Genomic DNA, 23,191 nt, shown 5'->3' with positions numbered 1-23,191 from the left:
ATAGTATCGGTTTGCATCTCACTTCAATCAGAACAATTTTTTTTATATCTGTAACAATAGACTACTACTCTTTTGTGTCGCACGTCGAATGGTAGACGGCTTTTGTTTCAAAAGCAAACAAAACACAACCATCTCTGCTGCCTCACGAAAACCAAAGTAAGTAATTTGCCGTTTCTAAGATTGCATGCAACACTAATATGAACTTACTAACCTAACACAATAAAATTGTAGTATAAAAATTAATCTTCATACTTCCCTTTCGATCAGAATGCGGTGCCTACATAACTACTACACGAAATACGTCATCTAAAAAAGATTATTGTCTCACAACACATTTTCATTTATTCAGCCATGTTAAATAGTCTCCACCCCCAAAATTAAAAGAAAAAAAAGAAAATATATCTAAATAAATCATGCTCCATCGCCACTAGATCTTAAAGAGAGACCGCAAATAAAGAAGAAATTACCTCAAAGCTCATCCTTAACGCTAATCGAAGATACATGAAGTTATTTCACTCCATCATAATTTTATGCTCTTCTGGAAGAAAGCAAAATTTTTATTGAATAAACCATTAAAATTAACTCATAAATAATACCAAAGAAAGAATTAAAGAATATATCAAGAAAATAAGTAATGAATCAAAATGATGGAAATCTTTCTTCTACCTCTTCATAAAATTTTTTAAGGTGATTAATCACATTCAACCAATGCTTAAGCTTAGCGATCCGAAGAGCTCTTCATTCATTCATTCATTCATTCATTCATGTGTACTTAAACATCTATTATCGATAAAGTATAATCAATCAATAAAATCATGTCTTTGAGAAAGAATGATCACATCTTGTCTACTCGTGTTAATATTGTACTGATTTTTTAATCATTTCTTGTTAGAATCGATAAGTATATTAGGAATTTATTCCTAGTTAGATTCAAGCTAATTGAAGGAATCCCTATTAGATTTAAACTTATAATACTAACACCAACTCCATCATGATTATTTGAGATAGAACTTTTTTAATATTATTAATGATGGGTGTGACTGTGAAAATAAATTATTATTCAAATTATCCCTCTAAGAGGGGATGATCGCATGAGATAAAAAGGATGATACGAGTATTGTGGAATCATATAATTCTCTTTCTTAAAGAAATCGTTTGAAATGATTGCTCCGAAAACAAAGTCCACTAATTCATAATATTGTTATTGTTAATAATTAACTTGTATATCTATAGTAATTAACTTAACCATCTCATCTGAAACCTAATAAACTCTGTTTTTTCTAGATTAGATGGTTATTTCTATTAGGTTTTGAATAGGACTTACAATGTTTTGGTTGAAATACCAAAGTCACTTTAAGCCTATTCAAAAGTATTATAATAAATAAGATAAATTTTATAAAATGATATATTGGATCGTTTCATCATATGGACCGGACCAGTGTGACTACGTATGTATTACTCCGAGTACCAAGTGTTTCGATGATTATAGCAAATGGCAAATGGGATGTGCCTTTTTAGAAAATATGAAAATTGTACCCCACCTTCTTCTTTTTTTTTTTCTTTCTAATTTAACTTTTAAACTGATATTTAACTAATGAATCGACTGAATTGGTCTATAAGCCTAACTTAATTCAAAGGCAGTGTAATTATTAGAAAAAAAAAAAAAAATTCTGACATGATAATAATAGGTCTATGATTTCTTTCCCTCTGTTAGGGTTTATGAAAATATTACGATTTATCAACAATTTAAAACTAATAAGAACTGATTTTTTTAGTTACTTTTTTTTTAAAAAAATTCTCCATAGTTACCCTATATTAAAACTCAAAACATATAATTATATATAAAAAAAAGATATTAAAATAATTAAAAACTGATTGGGTTTTGGCCCAAATGAATAGCAAAGAACAATGAAAATAAGATAATTTTTTAAAATGATTCAAGGTGACCAAATCACCTAACAAGATGTTAGATGAGGTGTAGTGGATGGGAACATTTTAGATACACTCCTAGCAAAAAAATATGTATAAATAAATTGCGGAACAATTCATTCACAATAAATTATTATTAAAGTATATTAATTTCATCTGAATTTTTAATTTAATAACCAAATTAAGTTCACTTATTGACGTTAACCAAACGACAAGTTCAAGTTTTTAGATTTTTGCAACGACATTACATATGCTAAAATTAAAATTTTACAAAAATATACGCAATTTTACAAAAAGAAATTTCACGTTAAGGTAAGCGATCCGACCACATTATTTCCCGTCTTTGTTGCGCCCATCCAAATTTGTTTTATAAAACATTAAACATATCCATCTTCTTGTTTCTTTTCTTTCCAGCCTTCATTCACCATCTCCTCCTGTTCTGTTTTTGTTGTAGAAAACAGAAACAAGGCTGGAGGAGCTCTTGAGACGATCGGAGAGCGCCGTGTGGATAAGAAGAACCTCCCCCCATCAGTAACTAGTCGTCGTCTTTTCCTCTCCCTTGCCACTCGGGAAGAGATCGAGAGGAAGGAGGGTCTGAGATTCCTCCTCCTCCTCCTCCTCCTTCTTTTCCTTTGTTTGATTGAAGTTAAAAGCATGGCCAGAATCGCTATCTGTTCTTTCAATCCCTCGCCCTCCTTGTCTCCCGCGGCACCCAACCCGTCGAGGCGCCTCCCCTTGGTGCAGCTACCCCTCCGGCTCAAATTCTCCCGGAACCGGATCGGCGGTCGCCGTCCCCTCGCCGCGGTGGTCGCCCGCTACGGCGGCGGCGGTGGGTACCGCCCTGGCCCATCCCGGAGGCGCCCGAGAGATGGCCGCGCCGCCGCAGATCCCGACTACGACCCTGCCCTCGACCTTGACAGGATCAAGTATGCTCTTCTTTCTCTTCCTGGTTGGATTCATTGAACCGAGCCTTTTGCTTTCTGAGGATTTGGGTGCCTAATTTTCCCTGGAAACCGACGATGAGTCTGCTTAAGGCTGAGGCTTTAATAGCTTAATCGGTGGAAAGCCAAAAAGTAACCTTGTTTTCTTCTCCTTTTCCCCGTGTGAATAGACAAAGACATCAAAGAAGATAAAATGGCTGGTGAGGTTTCGAATGGTACTAGTGAGATATTCGGAAGGAGTTGAACACACAACTAATCCTAGGAAAAGATGAACCCATCCTTATATGAATCACTCTAAAATTCAATCAAGCCTTTTGAATTCATATCTTCCGTGCATGATGCATAAATTTCATCGTTGAGGTCCAGAACTAAAACTTAGGTGCTTTTGTAGCACATTTCCTTGAATTTGATCTAGTGTTGAAACAGGTTGTGCGAATGGAGGTATATGTAACTGTAGAAACTTATCAGTTCTTTTTCTCAGTGAATAAACAATTTTTCCCTGAAAATGTGGATGTAGTTAATATATCTGGTTAACATTTGCTGCTTTTGGCCCTGAATTAGTGTTGAAATTATTCAACGTGACCTACATCCATAATCTTTGTTCCTTGTTCTCCAATGGATGAATAGCTTGTACTATCATTGATCTTAAGAATCTTATGCTTGTATTTACTGAGACATTCTGCTTGTCCACATATTAAATCGAATTAAATTTTTTACCTCTCATTGCTCATCAGGCCATATGAGTATCATTTTCCTTATCTTGTTTCAGGTCATCTTCTGTAAGGTTATTAGACGAGCAACAAAATATGGTTAGTCTAGATTCCTTTCCTTCTTCGGTGCTAGTTATATCATCCACATTTTGCAGTGAGTCCACTCTACTTTTTTCTCTCAATAGCTTGGTGTAGTGTCAATAGATGAAGCCGTAAGAATGGCAGATGATGCTGATCTAATTCTGGTATGTCTTATAAAGCAAGTCGGGTGATTTTAACTGTAAGTGCAAATGAAAATGATATATCCATTTTGTATCTAGGATGAAATAAGATTAAGTTGGAGTTCACATTATTCTTTTACTTGTGGACCTACTTGTATCTTCTTCCAATGACTTCAGATTAAGAACTTATTGGTTAAGGAAAAGTATTAAATTATTGGATAATCTGGAACTTTATTCCTGCTTGCTTTCTTTTTCAGGCAATTTTGTCCATAGATGCAGACCCTCCTGTGCTTCGCCTCTTTGAGAGTACAGATTACAAGTATGTTCTGTGTGATAACTAGACAGTTTCAGTTATTTTACACTTAGCTGAAGTAGTTCATTGATTGCCTCATTTTCTATTTTTGTCAGTTTCAAGAGTTTAAACTTTTGGTATGACTATAAAAATGGTATAAAGATATTTTATTACATTAAGCTGTGCAAAAATAAGTTGGTTTCACTTTGTTTCTACAGAAAACTATTATTTTCTACAGCAAAGTGCACCTGCAGAAAACATAAGTAGGAGGTATATGAATTACTGTTGACTTAATACAATTATTTTGCTTCTACAGAAAACACAAGTACGAGCAGCAAAAGAAGAAACGAGTGCAACAAAAGAGATCTGCCGGTAAATGTCCCATCCTTTGGTTTCTTTGTGATCGAAAAATCAAAAAAGAAGATTCTTATGTATTCTTGACAATTTGCAGCAAACCGCATGGACATTAAGGAACTTAAAATGGGGTATGATTCTCCTTTTCATTAAAAGGATATTTTGTTTATACTCATTTGTTATATGATGGTTATAACGTGTTATCTTGTTACTTTCTCTGAATTTTTTTAATCAAACCTTCTTTTTTCTATTTCAATTTTTGCTCATTCTATAGCCTACCATATTGATGGGACATATAAATTTTGGGGTTGCACTTGCTACTTTGGTGGGATTATGAATGGAACTGTGGTCTCTGTGGAAATCATTTTGTTCTTGCTATGGGATTCGTGCAGTTGTAGGGGCTTATATCCAATTGCTACTGCCTATAAGTGTATCATATTGCCACTTTAAAATTAAACTAATTGTGGAGGACATTTGGCTTCCCTAACCATGCTGTCGCCAATTGATAGTGAGACAAAAATATTCAGGTGTGGCTTGCATAATCAGTTTGCTCAAAGCTTAGTGATCTATGTGATATAAAGTAGTTGGAGGACATGATATTTTTGCTTTAGATGTTTAATATTTGATTATGTACCTAGATGATTTGCCTAACGATGCATCAGATGTAACTATATCAACAGAAAAGCTATGCTTGCTGAGAAGGAGAATAGTTTTCCATAGGCCAAAATTTATTTACAGTTTCCCATATTGACACCCAGGATTAACTGAATTATTGGCAACGTCATAGAGAAGCTGGATTGTGAAAGGATAAGTTGGCACTTACTGTTAGCAATCCTATGTTGTTATTGATCTTATAGTTAGGCAGAATTTTTCTTTGACATCTTATTTTCCTACTAGATTTGTTTGTTCAGTGTAAGTCGGAGAGTTCAACAGGAACATAATCTGTGGCTTTAATGACATTGATAACATATATTTCCTACAATGACTGATTCATGAGTGTGATATATCTTACACTCACTTCATTGTTTGACTAACGGTTCTTATTTCAATGTGTTTTGTTCATATTTTGCTTAGTTTTTTTATTTATGTATTATGCTGGACTAGCTAACATGTCTGAAGACAGGTACAACATTGACTCTCATGATTACTCTGTGCGGTTAAAAGCTGCTCAGAAGTTCCTTAAAGATGGAGATAAGGTTCTTCTTAATTCATATTATTCTTTATGCTATAGTAAAGTCTCAGGCTCATGCCTATGAACTGTCCTTCAGGTTAAGGTCATTGTTAACTTGAAAGGCCGGGAAAATGAGTTCAGGAATATTGCTATCGAACTTCTTCAGCGTTTTCAGAGTGACATTGGGGAGGTAATGCACCTAACTTGCATTGAAATTTATATTTTTTAGAGAAAAAACCTTCATCTGTTTTTTGCATGTGAACTTTCTATTATTCTTTCAATAATATATTTATATTTGTACAAAGAAGTGGTAAATATTGTATACAGCTTAGAAAATTTAGAGGTATTGCTACATGTTGCAACTCTGCATGAGGTGACTGGCATGGTTCCCTTGGTTCACCTCAATTTCTGCCTTACGATTTGATAAAATATTATCAAATTTTGTGATAGTCAATCTGCTCTTGTATTTCAGGCAGAAAAGAGGAATACAGAAAAATTAAAATGTACCAACCCCACATTAAAGACCAATTGAATCAGCAGTTACCATACGTTAATGATGAGTCACCTAAAAACTAGTATGGGCTTACTGATCATATTGTCTATTTTCGATGAATCTTGCTCAGTGAAGTCACCAAGCGCTGGGCGGGTGTCTTCACTCAGGCATGGCCCAGGCGCTAGGTGGGTCGAGTGCCCACCTAGTTCAACTCTTGCTAGGTCAAGCTTGAGTTGAACCAAACTAACTTATCTTGTTCGATTGAATCAATTAACCATCAAGCTTGAGTCAAACCAAACGCAAGACAATTGGATCGATTGAACCAGTTATCTATCACACAGTCGCAAAAAGCCTGAAACCTCACGTGCAAGAAGAACCCTAACGTAGAAACCCTCTTTCCTATTTCTGCATGGCAGTGGCGCTCCTCCCATCGGTGAATGATGGCAATCGCCTTCTTCCCCAGCAGCGTCTTCCTCCAATACCAACAACAACGTCTTCCTCTAACAGTAGCGGCGACATCTTCCTCTGGCAACACGGTGGCGGCTTTCCCTTCCTCCCAGAATATCTTTCTCTTTTTTCCACCTCCCTCCTTCCTCCTACCTCTGCCCTGTTCACCGCAGCCCCCCGTCTCCCCCCATCCCGGCCTTGTCATAGCCCCCTTTCCCCCGTGAACAGCAGCTGCCTGCTGTAGTGAACAGCAACTGCCCCTTCCCTGTGAACATCAGCTGACTTTAGGGAACAGCAACTGCCTTCTTTACTGCAGTGAATCATTAATTAAATATTGATTATTATTGCTATTGCTGTAGTGATTAGTGCTACTTTTTAGTGTTTTGGATTGCTGTTGCAGCTTTAGAATCTTGAATCATTGCTACGGTAGGCAGCACTTCAGATGAAACATCAGTGCTACTTTTTAGTTTATTTTTATTAATCATGATATATAATTTTTAAATTATAATATTCAGGAGCACCTCTCCTCGCTCAGGCCCTTGGGCATTTTGAGTCTGTGGCACCTAGCGCTTGCAGCAACCCTGATCCTACTATTGCACCTTGAATGTCCGTAATAGATCCAAATTTGTTATCATAAAGGATATAACCAATGAGAAAAAAAGGAAACATTGAAGCCATATGAAACTGGAGTAAATGGTTTCTGTAGAATAGTTATTAACTGTGTTAATTTTATTTTTGAGAAAAGAACACTTTCTAAGAGTTTTGAAAGTAGAATTCACAGGTGCACCTCTTTTGTTAGGAAAGAACGAGATAAATCAGTGATCATAAAGTTTCATTTCTTTTAGTTCACTATTCTATTATATTTTGCTCTACAGAATTTATCTTATGATTCAAATGATTTGGATAAGTTTGCAGTATTTTGGTTTGTGAGAGTTGGACTAAAAGAAAACTTGCCCAAGTGGATTCTAGTCAAACCATCTGTTCTGCACTTGATTCACTTGGAGGAATGAGTGATGGTTAGTTTATGAATAGATATTTATGTTGCCCTAAAATAGTACCAACAGTCAGGATAGATATTTATCTTGATGATTCGCATAGTTATATGTCACTTAAGTACACTGTAAGATGCTAATTAGACATAGGAACATCCAAAATATCGTGTGTGGTTATTCATTGTGGCAGAAAATATCAGCCATGTAGTGAGTTATTCCAGTGGGTTAGTTAATTGATGTCAAGAGAGCAACTTGGATGGAATGGGGAAGTTACATGTGAAAAACATAGTCTCTATCTAAGAGATATGTCATCTACTTGGATTCAGATCTTGCATAACGTTTGAAGATTTGATCCATCCATTGAATAACTCCACCAAAGCAATATGTGTGATTTAAATTTTAAGTAGGGGATGTATCCTGAGCTGGTACTGCATTCCTGCAAAATGGTAGGCCAATGATGGTAACTCTTTTCTAGCAAGTATTCTGCTTTATATGCACCATTTAATATTTAATTAGCAGACTTAATGAATTTAAACTTCCAATTGTTGTTGTAGGATGCACTGCCTGATGCTACCATGATTGTGAAAGCTCTCTTCTCTCAGTTTCTTATAAACGAGTTAACATAAATGCAGAACTTAGTCTTTTAGGAGCCTTTTTATGTATGAGACTGACCAAAAACCTGATCACACTAACTTTTCTTTTCCTTATTTTTTTTGGATCTGAAAATTTAGCTGGCAACTGAGGAGAGTAAAAACTTCAGCGAAAGAAACATCTTCATGGTTCTCATGCCCAACAAAGCAGTTCTGCAAAAAAACCAGGAACAGCCAAAGAAAAAGGAAAAACCAGTTACAGAAGTTTCTGCAAGTGTTTAGCTTTGTGAGAGTGTCTTGGAATCATGGCAAGAGGTAATTATCTCAGTTATTTCCTGCTTGACATTTTGGATGCTTATGCATCCTTGTTAAGTGACTACTTTGTATGACGATATTGTTAGAACTTGGCTATTTGTGCATGCAATAAATGATAATGGCATCTTTTTCATTTAGGTTTCATGGATAGGCAGGCTGAGGTGATTGCTCAACTACTTAATGTAAATATCGAATCAGTGGATGATAGAATCGGATGGTAAAACTGATCTTGTCAACATGGCCACAAGATCATTTTTCATATTATTATTGTGGAAATAATTCCCAGGTAATGGTTCTGATTGCTGTTTTCATCTTTTCCATCCACTAAGTCTGCCTTGAAGATTTATAGCTTCTAATTATGGGCAGTAGAGTTTTGTTTAGTATAGTAGAGAATGCATTGTGGCAAGTAACAAGCAAATCTTTTTGTATGAGTCAGCATGTGGATACTAATTATCTTAGTTTATGAAGAGGCCATGATAATTATCAATTTGTTACTTTGTTCTTTTCCTTTTAGTATTAATCTCATTTCTATCAGAAAGTTTCATTTATCATCTCTCTTAGGTAAAATTTTGTTCTTTCTGCATCAAATATTTGTATATTCTACTGATAACTGTTGATTTAACTCAAAAGGTATAACTTGATTGAACCTTTTTATATTGCTTGAGCAACTTATGATACTCTTCATCTGTTTCTTCACGAGGAGAAAGAACTGATAGGAAACATGCTACAGGCTTAAGCTGTTGTTGTTGTTACAAGTACAAACTACCTCCATTGCACCTCTCTCAATCATGATTCAGATAGATATGGAATAATTTTGGAAATATTCTCACTGTAATTTGTAATTTAATTTGTGCATAGATGAACTATCCTTGTAAATTGTCTCTTCAAATTGCCTCATACAAAATATTATTATCACCAAGAGAAATTAAATATCAGCGGGATCAGTTCATATCGATCAATATTTTTTGATATCTACTGAACTGATTAAGATCTGATATTGGATCGTATAGACAGGTGTCCCTCCATGAATTCTCACCAGTAGTCCCCACAGGAGCACACCCCATCTCTGAAATGGTGAAACCTTGTAGCATCCCTTACAACAATCACCCTCTGAGTGATCTTGGAAATGAACTTGGTGGCCTGGTGACAGTCCAAGCACACCCTCAGGTTTTTTATGATCCTGATCTCCGTCCCCGGGCCGGTGCTGATGAGCCCAAAAGCGATCGCCAGCCGCTCGCTGTGAACCTTCACCATCTGCTCCTTCTCCTCCTCCTCGACATCGTATAATGCTGCTTCGGTCTCCGCCCGATACCCCGCCTCGATGATCTTCCCGGTCAGCTTCTCCAGCAGGGAGTGGATCGCGGTTGACTGCGGGTGCGACCTGTCGCCGGCCGTGAAGGTGTGCACGGCATCCCCGACCTCGATCAGAGTGCATCCCGGTGTCTTCGCCAGCTTCCTGTTCTTGGCATCCTGTCTCACCATGGCTGCTTCCAGGTAGTTCCTCTTGGATGAATGTATGTTGGAAAGGAGGACGTAGTAACCGGGGTTCTCGGGCTCCAGCTCGAACAGCTTGCGTGCAGCATATCTAGCGAGCTCGCTCTCCTTGTGGATCATGCAAGCACCAAGCAACGCACCCCAGACGCCCGCACCGGCGCTCTCAGGTGTCGTCTTTATGAACTCGAGCGCCTCGCCGAGTCGCCCTGCTCGGCCAAGGAGATCCACCATGGAAGCGTAGTGCTCCGTCCCTGGCTCCACTCCATGCTCACGCTTCATGGACTCGAAGATGGCGCGGCCCTCTTCCACCAACCCGCCATGGCTGCAAGCACACAGAACCGAGAGGAAGGTGACGCCCGTGGGCGCGACGCTCGCACTCCGCATCGCCTCAAAGAGCTTCAGAGATTCGAGGCCTCGGCCGTGGATTCCGTAAGCCGATATCATGGCGTTCCAGGAGACCACATTCTTCTCCTCCATGTCATCGAAAATGCTTCGAGCTTCCGCGATGCTCCCGCACTTGGCGTACATGTCGACGAGTGCGGTGGACACGAAGACGTTGAGCTCAAGGTCTTCCTCTGCGATTATTTGATGCACCCATTTTCCCATGGTGAGAGCTCCGAGCTGAGCACAGGCCGAAAGCATGCTGGTGACGGTGATCTGATTGGGTCTGAGGTTGCACGCCTGCATCTCCCTGAACAGTGAGATCGCCGTTGCTGTCAAACCGTTCTGTGCGTACCCGGATATCATGGCGTTCCAAGACGCCATGCTCTTCTCCGGCATGGAATCAAAAGCTCGCCTTGCTGCTTCCATTTCATTCAGTCTGCAGTAGACGGTGGTGAGAGCTGTCGATACGGCAGAGTTCACATCGAAACCAGCTTTCACAGCGAAGCCATGAATGGATCGAGCGAGCAGTTCATAACCAAAGGGACTGAAAACTGGGATCAAGCCGACCATGGTGCTTGAGTTCGGTCTCCCTCCACCCGAAACCAGTAGCGCCTTAAACAAGCCCACAGAAGATTCGATGTGGCCATTGATGGAATACCCTGAGATCATTGCGTTATATGCAATCAAATCCGGGTATTCTATCTCCTCAAACAAGAACTCTGCGGCAGGGATGTCACCGCACTTGGAGTACATGGATATCAACCCTGTGACGACATGCGGAGGAGATGCCAACCCCAGTTTGATGCCCAAGCAATGCACCAGCGTCCCCAAGTTCGGATCTTGGAGCTCTGCTGCTGCAGGGAGGACGACCGCCAAGGTGGTTGAATCGAACCTGGCACTGTTGGACGCTACCATTCGCTGGAAGACGCTCCCCGCTCTTGAAAAGGAGCAGTTTTTTACCAATCCGGAGATAAGCGTGTTCCAAAGAACGGTATCCGGGTCAGGAATTCCATCAAACACCTTCTCCGCCAGGGAGACCTGTGATGAGTTGAGGTAGAGATCGGCGAGTGAGGAGGCAACGAAGAGGTCATTGGCGAAGCCATCGACGATGATACGGGCGTGGAGTGGAGGGGCGGCCTCGGGGTGGTTAGAAGCAGCGGAGGCGACGGCAGCGTAGGTGAAAGTGTTGGGGCGCAGGTGGGGGTGATGGCGGGGGAGGGAGGAGAGGAGGGGGAGGGCAGTGGAGGGTGGGAGAGAGCGGAGGAGGACGTTGAGGAGGAAGAGATCAGGGTCGGGAACGGAGGAGAAGAGGCGGAGGGCGCGGGGGGCGGCGGCGGTGCCACCAAGGTCGGAAACGCGGCGGAGGAGGGCGGTAGCGGTGATGAGGTCAGGGTGATAGCCGGTGACGATGGAGTGGGCGAGAATCTGGTCGAGGTGGTGAAGGGTGGTGGCGGCAGAGATGAGGCCGAGGTAGAGGGCCTTGTGGTGGCGGCGCACGGCCATGCAAAGTGGGGTGGGGGGTTAGCGGGAACAGGCGCAATTAACTGGAGTCAAATAACGTTTCGAGTTTGGTCGTCATGCCGTTCCGTAGCACGGTCCGTCCATGCATGATACGCAGCATGGCTGACGTGGCTTAATAACAATCGAAAATTTAATTTTCTTTTCCTAGTTTATCTTTTTTACTGTAGCTATCATAATCGAACCTTTTGGGTCACTAGTCGAACCATGTAATATTCTATTACTAATTCTATTTATATTGACTAAAGTAAAATGTCATATGTATTTCTAATAAAAAATATATAATTTTAAAATAAAATATATTAATATACTAAACAAAATAATAATATTTTTTTTTATAATTTTGACACCTGTATATAACTATAATATCTAACCAAGAGAAAACTCAAACATAACATATCTAAAATTTTTATACATGAAATGTTGACATGATATCCGTCTATATTTGTATTGACATAGGCTGTTCGTTTTCATATCCATTTTCATATCCAATTATTTAGGTGGGATATCAATATCTTTTAAAATAAGATTTATAATAAATAATTAAAAATTTTAACTATAAAATAAGATTTATAACGACTAATCACTCGATAAGTATAAATCTTTATAATTTTAATAAGATGAGTATACGTCATGTCACGTATATAATATTTTAAAATTATTCATATAAAATAGTTAACGATAAATCTCAAATCATATTTTTTTTTTTAGTAAGCATAATTATATAACATAACATATGCATAATAAAAATATAAAAATATACGTCAAAATAGAGAGAAAACATAACAAATTTATAAACTTCTATATCTTATTTTCCCTTCTCTTTTCTCTATTCTTCCCTTCTCTTTCACAGTCGTAGCATTCTCTTCTCTTCTCTAGCCGCAACCCCCTTCTGTTATCTTCTCCTCCTCCCCTCCCCTTTCTTCCTTCTCTTATTGTTTCTCATTCTTCTCTATACTACCCTAAGAGTCAATTATGTATTATACTCTAAAATTTTAAACTTATTTATTACAAAATTTATTTCATTCTCCTACGTTCATTTTAGTCATTCTAATTCTTCTTACATAGAGAGTATTATTACAATATTTAATCTCTCTCATCATCTTCATCATCATCATTAAAATCCAACCGATCTAGATTGAAAATATTATTTGTCACGTTTAAGGCTAATCTTTATTTATTTTATTATTTTAACCCTATTTTCATGATCGACATAAATATATTTTTTTAATAAATAATTAAAAAAATAAGTTAAGGGTTTATCTAAAATGTCTGGTTCTTGGACTCCTCTGATTATAATTATTTTTGGATAATCCATCCACTGTTTTCTCTAAAAATTATTTGTAAAATGGAAAGATTTCTTTCCAAATAAAATAAAATGAACAACATCACTCTAGCATTAATTTTAAAATTTTTATATTAGAAACTAAAGACTATATAGTTGGCCTTACTGAATCTCACCTCATAAAAGTCTCTTACTTTAAAAGTAATCAATGTCAAACCTTCAATAAATTAATCTAAAATGATGGTCCAAGACAAAATCTCATTTGACTAATGATTTTGATCAAATGAAATATTAGATATTAGTATAACCTCATATCTATTAGGGGTAGACAATTTTATGACTAACCTTAGTTGAATTTGTTAATTTTTATGAAAATTCTTGGGAATAATGCTGCTCTCAATTCTTCTTAATACAATGCTCTCTCTAAGCCCTTTTTGCTTAAACGAAGTATAGGAGACTGTAAAAGTCGTTGCTATTTTTAATTAATTTTTATATCAATGACACTCTTCCTACTAGTTGGATCCAAACTCATCATTTTTATCCCTAAATGTCAATATCTGAATTTTATTATAGCCTTCAAACTTATTTCACTTTGCCTGATCTGGTCCCTTTGAACAATCCAATTTCATTCATAGTTGTAGCATTCGTTATAATATTTTGGTGGCCTAAAAGATGGCTTAATTTTTTTTTTTAATTCTAAAAGTGAAAATCCTTATATTATGATAAAAAAAGGTTGATATTGAAAAAATCTTTGGTAGTCTTTTCTCACTACTATGAGCAAAACTCTTAATCTTTTTAAATTTCTTAGTATGTTCAAAAAGTGGATTGAATATTGTATCACTTTTTTTTATTTATTTATGCATGTTTGATCAACAATTCTCCTATCTTCTTATTTTAGGTGAATGAGAGAGGACCAAAGATGGTGATCTCCTCTGATGGTTGCTCGAGTCTTATTCTCTTTATTTAATAAAGTAAACATATCTAACAAAATTATACCTTTTAATTTTAAAAATAAGAGCAAAATTACTATCTCATATTTATCGATGACATTTTCTTACACTTGTATGCCAATAAAAAAAATCTTTCTATCATATCATGAAAATTTCTTTCTTAGATCCACTAGTAGACATACTTTTGATATAAAAAAAAGGTGTCATGATATCTTCTAGGAGAGCCTTCTATTGCCCATCAATACTATCATTCATGTTGTTCAAAAGAAATCATAAGCTTCTACTCTTTCCCAAGCTAGAAAAAGAAATTTAGTTGTAAATGCTATACCATTTCGTTCTCTTAAAATTTATATTAAAATAGACACAAAACTTGTAATTGATTTCTTCGTAAAGATAACCAAACGTCGCATATTATGAATCTTTGTAGAGATGCTTACGACTATTCTAAATTGTTTGTCTCTCTCTCTCTCTCTCTCTCTCTATATATATATATATATATATATATATATATATATATATATATATATATATATATATATATATTGAATGAGAAGAGTACTTCTTTTAGTACTGACATAATTAAGTAATAAAATTTTATTATTTTTGAAAAAAAAACCGTACTCACCGAATTAAGTAATAAAACATAAACAAAATACTTAAAAGGGTAAATTAGCTATTTGGAAACTGAACGAGGATATTTGTGTAAGAATCCATTGTCTTTTAATAAAAATATCATCGACTTTTGACGGAGTTGCCGTCGTCTGACTCCTCCCTCCGTAGTAGTAGACTTTCTTTTCCCCCAATCCCTCCCCTCTTCCGTCCTATACGGTTTCCCAGGTCTCGCGATTTAGGGCTTCCTTCCCTATCGATCTCGCAGAAGAAGCAGAACACAAGATGTGGGCAGCCTCGTGCCTCGCCTCTTGCTGCGCCGCCTGCGCCTGCGAGGCGTGCCGGTCGGTCGTCGGAGGAATCAGCCGCCGCTCCGCCCGCATCGCCTACTGCGGCCTCTTTGCCCTCTCCCTCGTCGTCTCCTGGGTCCTCCGCGAGGTCGCCGCTCCCCTTATGGAGTCCCTCCCTTGTAAGCCCTTCGCCCTCCGTTTCTTATTACGTCCAATTTGGATGAGATTTATTATCTTTCTCGCATCTACAATTCGATCTATTCCTCTGATCCTAACTTTGATCTTTTGGACGTTTGCGTGCAGGGATTAATCACTTCCGTAAGACGCCCGATAGGGAGTGGTTTGAGACCGACGCTGTGCTTCGTGTCAGCCTGGGGAATTTCTTGTTCTTTACTCTCTTGGCTGTTCTAATGATTGGAATCAAGGATCAGAAGGATCCGCGTGACCGGCTGCACCATGGTGGTTGGATGGCCAAGATTGTTTGCTGGTGCATCGTGGTGTTTCTCATGTTCTTTGTCCCCAATGGAATTGTCAGCTTTTATGGTGAGGGTTCGGAAGCTTTGCCAAGATTGGATATAGTTTCTTGATGCTGAAACTATCTTTTTAGTCATAATATTTAGAAACTATTTTCTTAGTCAAAATTTTTAATACTGTCTCTTGATTAAGGTAGATTATCTTAAGTTGCAACGACTATATTTTATCTTTTTTAGCATTCTACATTTGATTGTTGATCTGGAACTTATGTCTTGTTTTGTTGCAGAGACAATATCAAAGTTCGGTTCAGGATTATTTCTTCTCGTTCAGGTTGTACTCTTGCTGGATTTCGTACATGCATGGAATGAAAACTGGGTTTCAAAAGATGAGCAATTTTGGTGTGTATGTTTCTCTTTTTTGTTCTAATATTTGTATATGGACTTCAGAATTTAAATCATATTTTTATTAAAATTTGTCTTCTGCTGTAGGTATATGGCTTTGTTAATTGTCTCGCTGGTTTGCTACGTTGCAACATTCTCCTTTACAGGGCTGCTGTTTCACTGGTTTACTCCATCAGGACATGATTGCGGACTTAACACCTTTTTCATCGTTCTGACATTGATTTTTGTTTTTGTTTTTGCTGTCGTCGCATTGCATCCAAAGGTCTAATCTTAGTATCTTTTATGAATCATTAAAGAGATTATCTTTAAATTATGACCGATTATAGATTGCTTAAAAACAAGACTTTTCTCACATATTTTCTTCTGGTGGTATTGAATGTAGCAAGAAAGTTTCAATTTTATGCTTTAGGGAATAGTAAATCTGTGTTTTCTTTTGTTTGGAGCACCTTTTATGTTCTTTAAGTTTTATTTCATTGATTTGTCTATTGTTTTGCATGATCTGATTAATATGGCTTAACAATTTTCAGCTTATTAGGTGGAAAAAAGTAGTTTCAGATATTGTTTTGGTGTTCAAGACAAACTTTGAGATTCCCTTTTCTTACTTTGGTGTTATATGGTACTTGAATATTTTGCTTATATATGTAATCAATAACAAAGAGTCTTACTATCATTGACTATAGATATCATGCTATCGTTCTAATAGAAACATGGCTGCAGACTTAGGGCATGGATAATACATTATATGTATCCACTGATGTCAAATTTAGAATAAAGGGCAGGGACAATATGTCATGGAATATTATATGAGATATGAGTACATATCATGGTTTAGAATACATATTACATTGGATTTCACACCTGACCAATCATCGGCAGTGGACTAGCAGCTTCATGCTGTACCTTTCCTTTTAATTTTTTTATTATTTTCCCCAATGATATAAGCAGTAAAGTCGACAAACTACATGGCAGCAGGGTCAGTATTAACGCCTCAATCCCAGTAAGAAGTCAATGGGTAGCTATTTGTTACATATGAATTAACCACAACCAACTGCTTATATATTAGCAAAATTAAATACACAAAAACTATTTTGTTTAAAGCTTGCAAGTCCTTTTTTGTTCAACTCATCTTTACATGTACATGATAATATCAAAACTAAGCACAAAATAATTATTTTATTTAAAACTTATAAATTTTTTTGGTTCAACACATAATTTCAGAAATACTAAGAACTGTTGATGTTTTTATATATTTTGTGAAGCATGTGTTGGACCAAAAATAATGTTTATAAATTCTGAGCAAGATAGTTACTTTGTACTTCATTTTGCTAGCATGTGCCACAAAATCTGGTTTGGTTATATGTTTATTTTCTATTTTCCAGATCCCAAAAGTTAGATCACATGCATCCATGAGGAAATATTTGGGTGTCTTAGGATTCCCTTTATTTTAGACTTGTTCTATATTAAATGTTACTTTGATTTGGTGTTGTGAACTAATGACTATATAACTGAACATATGGATATGCTATTGGATTTTTTTTTAAATTTAATTGATTGAGCATTGACTTTTGTGTATAAATATAATAAGTTTATTTGTTAGATTTAGGTCTTGCATTTCTATAATAAATGTGTCATTGTATCGTCCCTGATTTATTGGTTTTATACTTGTCTAAAAGTTTGTGAAAATTAGATTGTTATCTAAATCCTTGGTACGTATGCAAGTATGCATGCTGCTTTATATATATATATATATATATATATATATATATATATATATATAATGTGTCTATAACTTACCATACGTTAACAAATTCGCATTTCAAAGAAATATGTCAGTTTTTGTATATGTTACTTTTATGTGGTCTCATGTGTCACATGATGTAATATTCTTCAATGTCACTCATGTGATTCTTCTTTTTATCTTTTTCACAATCCACATAATATTTTTGCCTACATATATTTTTCAATTCAATTAACAAACATGTCTTCTTTTTGGAACACTTGTTACTAGAAATTGTACTTTCTGTGGAAAATAGGTGATATATATTTACTTTGATGCATACGCTTTTCTTGTTGAAGGTTGTAGAAACCTCTATGATTATGTTGAGAAGAAACAAATGATGTATGTTTTGAAAATCTTTCGGAACACATTGGAAATTTTATCATGAGAGTTAATTTTCAATTCACATTTGGTGAACCCATCCCACATAGTATGCTTGACCCAAATTCAAATCCAGTTTTTTTTTTTTCCAACCATATTGTCACCTAAAGTTGATGTATTCTGGTTGCATGTTGTTTCCATGGATAATCTTTCAGAGTCCAATGGACTAGCAGACCAGTGTGAGTATTGCTACAAAATTACCTCAAGATAGGTCAATTTTTATTCAAGATTTCCCATCAGAGATATTGATCATCATGTGCACTGTGCAGATGTTTATCCTTTTGATATCATTTTCTTGAGCTTTTTATTTTTTTTATATGGATTTTAGATTTGTACCAGTTATGCCCAGTAGTGATGATTGATCAATGTCGCATCGCCAATTGAGGGAATAATCTCATTGCATGATGAATTTATCCAAAGTAGTATTTTCTCATTGGTCATTCACATAATTCTCATTTGATGGACTTTATCCATCTAGACTTGTCTTTTGATATCTATGAAATCTCAGTTGATATGATCCTTGCTCGCTGGCATCATGCTAAACAACAGTGACAAAGTTTGTACCATTCATTGCTCATTCTTTATACAATTAATGGTGAAAGTACAAACTGTGCATTTCTTCTGATGTGCGCAGGTAAATGGCAGCTTGTTGCCAGCATCAGTTATTTCCCTTTACTGCACCTACCTCTGCTATAGTGGTATTTCTAGTGAACCAAGGGATTATGAGTGCAATGGTCTCCACAACCATTCAAAAGCTGTTTCAACTGGGAGTCTTACACTGGGCTTGCTTACTACTGTGCTCTCTGTTGTATACTCAGCTGTTCGTGCCGGCTCCTCGACAACTTTGATCTCTCCCCCAAGTTCTCCTCGTGCTGGTCAGTTATCAATAACGAGCTCCTAAACATACCTGTAGTATTATCTGTTTAGATTTTGGCTCTGATGATGAATCTAATGTAGGATCGGAGAAGCCATTGCTCCCATTTGACAAGCTAGAGGAACAGGAAGACAAAAAGAAGGACGAGGCAAAGCCAGTCTCCTACTCATATGCCTTCTTCCACCTCATCTTCTCTCTCGCAAGCATGTACTCAGCAATGCTTCTGACTGGCTGGTCCACCTCGGTTGGCGGAAGTGGGAAGCTCGTCGATGTGGGGTGGCCCTCTGTGTGGGTCAGGATCATCACCGGGTGGGCAACAGCATCTCTCTTCATCTGGTCCCTTATTGCGCCACATATCTTTCCTGAGAGGGAGTTCTGATCTCACAACAGAACTTCATGAGACCAATTTCTAAAACTAATGCATCTACTTTGCTACTGTATACACATGCATTACATATATTGTCAGACAATATGCTGCATGGAAAACTCTAAGAGCATTTGTGAGGTTTGAGATGTACATATGCTTATTATAATTAAGCGGTTTATGTAGCCTGAAGGATTCATGGAAAGAAGTTGTCTGCTATCTGTATCTTTGTGGTGATGACAACCAAGTCTTCGTTGCCATTCTGAAGATATCTAAAGACGTAACAATCATGCAAGATATGATTTGGAATGAATGCAGAGGAGTTTAACTCCTAGTTTTAACTGGGTATTCTCACCATGAACAACACAGGGAACAACGAGTTATCCCTATTAATCGCATCTTGATTCGATCACATTTGGGTATTGAACGCTATTTATTATAGAATAATATCACATTTTTAATTATAGAGTTTCTTTTAAATCCAGGCGGCGGAGTTGCTTATCTCATCTCCTTTCTTCCCTTTTATTTATATCTTCCTCTTTCCTCTCACCCCTTCTTAACAGGTGCAGCGAGAGGCATTTCCTCAGACACCCATGTAACTCTCGTCTCGCTGCCCTGCCACATCGAACCACGCCGTCGCCATTGATCGATCGCAAGATAGCAGAGGAGGAGGAGGAGAAGAAGAAGAAGATGGGATTGATGGAAGATGAGTTGCTTCCGTCGACGCCCGGGAAAGGGAAGATCGAGCGTTCGCACACGATCAATCGCCAGTTCCACAGATGCTTCGCGTCGACCGGCACCATGTTCCTTTGGGCACTGTTCTTGATCGCGCTCAGTGCCTCTTACCTCAGCTTCGAGAGCTTCGCCAGCTACTTCCGTGCGTCGTGGGGTGGGATGCGCTTGGAGAAACAGATCCGGGCCTCCGCCACCCCGCGCCGCCCCGGCGCCATCTCCGTGCTCGTCACTGGCGCCGCATGCTTCGCCGGGACGCACGTTTCCCTCGCCCTCCGCAAGCGCGGCGAGGGCGTCGTCGGGCTCGACAACTTTAACAGCTACTACGACCCGTCGCTGAAGAAGGCCCGCAAGGCGCTGCTGGCCTCCCATGGCGTGCTCGTGGTGGAGGGGGACATCAACGACGCCCGCCTGCTCGCCAGGCTCTTCGACGTTGTGCCCTTCACCCACGTGATGCACCTCGCAGCCCAGGCCGGCGTGCGCTACGCCATCGAGAACCCGTCATCGTACGTCGGCAGCAACATCGCGGGGCTCGTCGCCCTTCTCGAGGCGTGCAAATCCGTGGACCCGCAGCCGGCAGTCGTGTGGGCGTCGTTGTCCTCGGTGTACGGCCTCAACAAGGAGGTGCCCTTCTCGGAGTCGGACCGCACCGATCGCCCGGCCTCCCTCTACGCGGCCACGAAGAAGGCCGGCGAAGAGATCACCCACACCGACAGTCACATCTACGGCCTCTCCATCACGGGCCTCCGCTTCTTCACCGTCTACGGGCCATGGGGACGCCTCGACATGGCCTACTTCTCCTTACCCGCAACATCCTCCAGGAAGCCCATCACCGTCTACCGCGGCAAGAACCACATCGACCTCGCCCGCGACTTCACCTACATCGTTGACGTCGTCAAGGGCTGGGTCGCCTCCCTCGACACCGCACAGAAAAGCACCGGGAGCGGCGGCCAGAAGCGGGGCCCGGCGCAGTACCGCATCTACAACCTGGGCAACACCTCGCCGCTGACGGTGCCGACGCTGGTGCGCATCCTGGAGCGCCACCTCAAGGTGAAGGCAATGCGGAACGTGGTGGAGATGCCGTCCAATGGGGACGTTCCCTTCACTCACGCCAATATCAGTACAACTCGTGCCGAGCTCGGCTACAGTCCCGCCACCAACCTCGAGACCGTCCTAAAGCGATTCGTCAAGTGGTACCTCTCCTACTACGGCTACAACCCCGCTAGTGGCAGCTTAGCTTCATCAGCAGCGACCAAAGCATCCAAGAGCTCTTAAAAATCCCTCTTTTCCTTCGTTTTTTATTTTTAGATCCATTTATTCTCGGTTGATGATGAATAATCAATCACACTCGAATTCTATTCTTTTTTTGAGCTCGTAAAGAAGGATCATTTACTTGTTCTCTTCTTCGAAGCGTCACTCGCTGTTCTCGGCGGCGGGAAATTTTGGGTCGTCGGCGATCATCCAACAGGCGCTTTTCTAAATTTGGCAGCGAATCCACCAATGGATCTCCATTTCCGCTACTAGGCGGCGGAGCCGATCGGGACTCACAGTGGCGTTCTCATAAATACCGGCCGAATCTTGGTTTTATTGGCGTTGTGCGAGGCTTTTGTCATCGAAACAACTCGGCACCCGTCGATCGTCACCCCAGATAACCTCTCTGTTTTCTGTTTGCTCCTTGGGGCCCACTTGTTATTCGCGAGTCACCAACCTGGTGGGGAACAGTGTCGTTGATGGTTGAGTATCATTCTGATGGTGCGTCGGATGAGTTTATTCCCTCGAATCCCTACGAAGATCCCGGTGGAGTTCACTGTGATGGACGGCAACGATGGGCCGCATGGCCTCTCGTTTAGGAATCGGACGGTACTCGTGCCTCATCGACGTGTCTTGCCGCATCGCCTCATTATATCCAGCTGTAAAAGTCGTGAAAAATTATTTATTTATGTTGCCTCTTTTACTTTTTTGAACATACCAAGTTAAGTGGATTAAATTAGTCTTTACTAGACTAAATGATCTTACCGGACTAACTGATCTATAAGTACGTTACATGATTTAGCTAAAAAAGGGCCCGATAAAATTTATAATAAATCGCCAATTGCGAAAATTATTTAACCATCATTGATTGGAAGTTTAAGCTCCACTTGAAATAAGTCCTGAAGCTTAACCTTGATTTATTAATGGATCTTCTACCCCCCATGGCCGATATAACGGGCCAATTTAAGGCCCGAGTTACACATAGGACCTATATAACGGGCCTCTTTTTCTTATCATCAATTGCTATAATATTCGTTCTGACGCTTGATAGATTGTTTCCATCTCACAATGGACCTGATCTCCTATTTAGTTGCGTCCGCTGTGTAACCGCCCGCCGTTTCGCGGAATTGCATTCGAAGAGCTTTCGTTCTCTCCGTGTCTCGCTTGGGGGTCTTCCGATGGCGGAGGTAATCGGGTCCATCGATTCTTCTCTCCTTCTCCCTCTCTCAACGTCAGTTCAAGCACTAATAAGTGATTTTGTTCTTCTCTTAACCGGGCATTGTTGATGAGTACCATATCAAAGAGCAATCAAAATCTATTTTTTGCTTTCATTTCAACCATTACTGATGGTTCTAGGGCTTCTTATTTGTTCCTAATCGATGTCTTGGGCTGAGCTTTCTCGTCAATGTCTCCAATGTTCCTATCTCGGAGTGTTTTGGTGGTGGTTTGGTTTCGATTCCTAGTCGCTATGTCTCTTAAAAGCTGTCGTCGATGGCATAGCATGATTTGCACTACGACTTTTGATCTTACACATGCATCCTGCGGATGAATCAGTCTTTGTTTCAAAAACTTATCTCCTAAAAAGAGCCAAAATTTATCTTTGAAATGATTATTTTATTTCATGTATGGCGTCCTCATCTTGTTCTAACAGTTCCATTAACTCATGTGAATGCGATTTATGCGTGTACTTGTTGTGGGAGATTTGCATGAATTGAGGAATATAGTCTTTTAAAGATTTTAATATGAAAAATGTCTTTAATTTTGCCTTTTCTTCCCCCTAATATTATTGTATTTGTTTGCTTAAAGGTATTTTTCATATCCAAATGGCGTCAAATAATTAATTACTGTTATACAAAGGGGTCAAAGAGAGATAGCAGAAACATTGTAACCCTATAATTAGTGTTATGAAGATATCAAAGGCATTATAATCGTATTAAAAAACATGATTCACC

The 23,191-nt window shown here is 39.0% G+C and overlaps 4 protein-coding genes across 4 annotated transcripts; 3 read left to right on the top strand and 1 right to left on the bottom strand.

Annotated features, from left to right (window-relative positions):
- Nucleotides 1-2,324: 2,324 nt before the first annotated feature.
- Nucleotides 2,325-8,942, top strand: LOC135641208 (translation initiation factor IF3-2, chloroplastic-like). The gene is made up of 10 exons (XM_065156405.1): nucleotides 2,325-2,855; nucleotides 3,640-3,679; nucleotides 3,766-3,825; nucleotides 4,059-4,120; nucleotides 4,410-4,465; nucleotides 4,545-4,578; nucleotides 5,571-5,643; nucleotides 5,716-5,808; nucleotides 8,282-8,455; nucleotides 8,594-8,942. Exons 1-9 carry the CDS (start codon nucleotides 2,584-2,586, stop codon nucleotides 8,420-8,422), a joined length of 831 nt encoding a protein of 276 aa, XP_065012477.1. The 5' UTR covers nucleotides 2,325-2,583; the 3' UTR covers nucleotides 8,423-8,455; nucleotides 8,594-8,942.
- A 317-nt stretch (nucleotides 8,943-9,259) lies between these two features.
- Nucleotides 9,260-11,977, bottom strand: LOC135641207 (pentatricopeptide repeat-containing protein At4g30700-like). Its single transcript, XM_065156404.1, has one exon. It carries the CDS (start codon nucleotides 11,834-11,836, stop codon nucleotides 9,488-9,490), a length of 2,349 nt encoding a protein of 782 aa, XP_065012476.1. The 5' UTR covers nucleotides 11,837-11,977; the 3' UTR covers nucleotides 9,260-9,487.
- Nucleotides 11,978-14,839: 2,862 nt separating this feature from the next.
- Nucleotides 14,840-19,481, top strand: LOC103970992 (uncharacterized). The gene is made up of 6 exons (XM_009384906.3): nucleotides 14,840-15,164; nucleotides 15,289-15,528; nucleotides 15,746-15,857; nucleotides 15,948-16,122; nucleotides 18,653-18,893; nucleotides 18,976-19,481. Exons 1-6 carry the CDS (start codon nucleotides 14,981-14,983, stop codon nucleotides 19,269-19,271), a joined length of 1,248 nt encoding a protein of 415 aa, XP_009383181.2. The 5' UTR covers nucleotides 14,840-14,980; the 3' UTR covers nucleotides 19,272-19,481.
- Nucleotides 19,482-19,705: 224 nt separating this feature from the next.
- LOC135641052 (UDP-glucuronate 4-epimerase 1-like) lies at nucleotides 19,706-21,391 on the top strand. The gene has a single exon (XM_065156047.1). The coding sequence runs from the start codon at nucleotides 19,947-19,949 to the stop codon at nucleotides 21,261-21,263; it is 1,317 nt and encodes a 438-aa protein (XP_065012119.1). The 5' UTR covers nucleotides 19,706-19,946; the 3' UTR covers nucleotides 21,264-21,391.
- Nucleotides 21,392-23,191: the final 1,800 nt, after the last annotated feature.

Source organism: Musa acuminata, chromosome BXJ3-6 (assembly GCF_036884655.1).
Source record: "Musa acuminata AAA Group cultivar baxijiao chromosome BXJ3-6, Cavendish_Baxijiao_AAA, whole genome shotgun sequence".
Classification (NCBI taxonomy): Eukaryota; Viridiplantae; Streptophyta; class Magnoliopsida; order Zingiberales; family Musaceae; genus Musa; species Musa acuminata.
The sequence above is the reverse complement of the archived record's forward strand: the minus strand, read 5'-3'. Positions and strand labels throughout refer to the sequence as shown.

Bases quoted from the DNA above. Each gene is read 5' to 3' on its own strand.
- LOC135641052 (XM_065156047.1), top strand. From the start codon at position 19,947: ATGGGATTGATGGAAGATGAGTTGCTTCCGTCGACGCCCGGGAAAGGG.
- LOC135641207 (XM_065156404.1), bottom strand. From the start codon at position 11,836: ATGGCCGTGCGCCGCCACCACAAGGCCCTCTACCTCGGCCTCATCTCT.
- LOC103970992 (XM_009384906.3), top strand. From the start codon at position 14,981: ATGTGGGCAGCCTCGTGCCTCGCCTCTTGCTGCGCCGCCTGCGCCTGC. The intron at 15,858-15,947 runs GTGTGTATGTTT...CTTCTGCTGTAG, and splicing joins TCAAAAGATGAGCAATTTTG to GTATATGGCTTTGTTAATTG. The intron at 18,894-18,975 runs GTCAGTTATCAA...AATCTAATGTAG, and splicing joins CCCAAGTTCTCCTCGTGCTG to GATCGGAGAAGCCATTGCTC.
- LOC135641208 (XM_065156405.1), top strand. From the start codon at position 2,584: ATGGCCAGAATCGCTATCTGTTCTTTCAATCCCTCGCCCTCCTTGTCT. The intron at 2,856-3,639 runs GTATGCTCTTCT...ATCTTGTTTCAG, and splicing joins CTCGACCTTGACAGGATCAA to GTCATCTTCTGTAAGGTTAT. The intron at 5,644-5,715 runs GTTCTTCTTAAT...ACTGTCCTTCAG, and splicing joins TCCTTAAAGATGGAGATAAG to GTTAAGGTCATTGTTAACTT.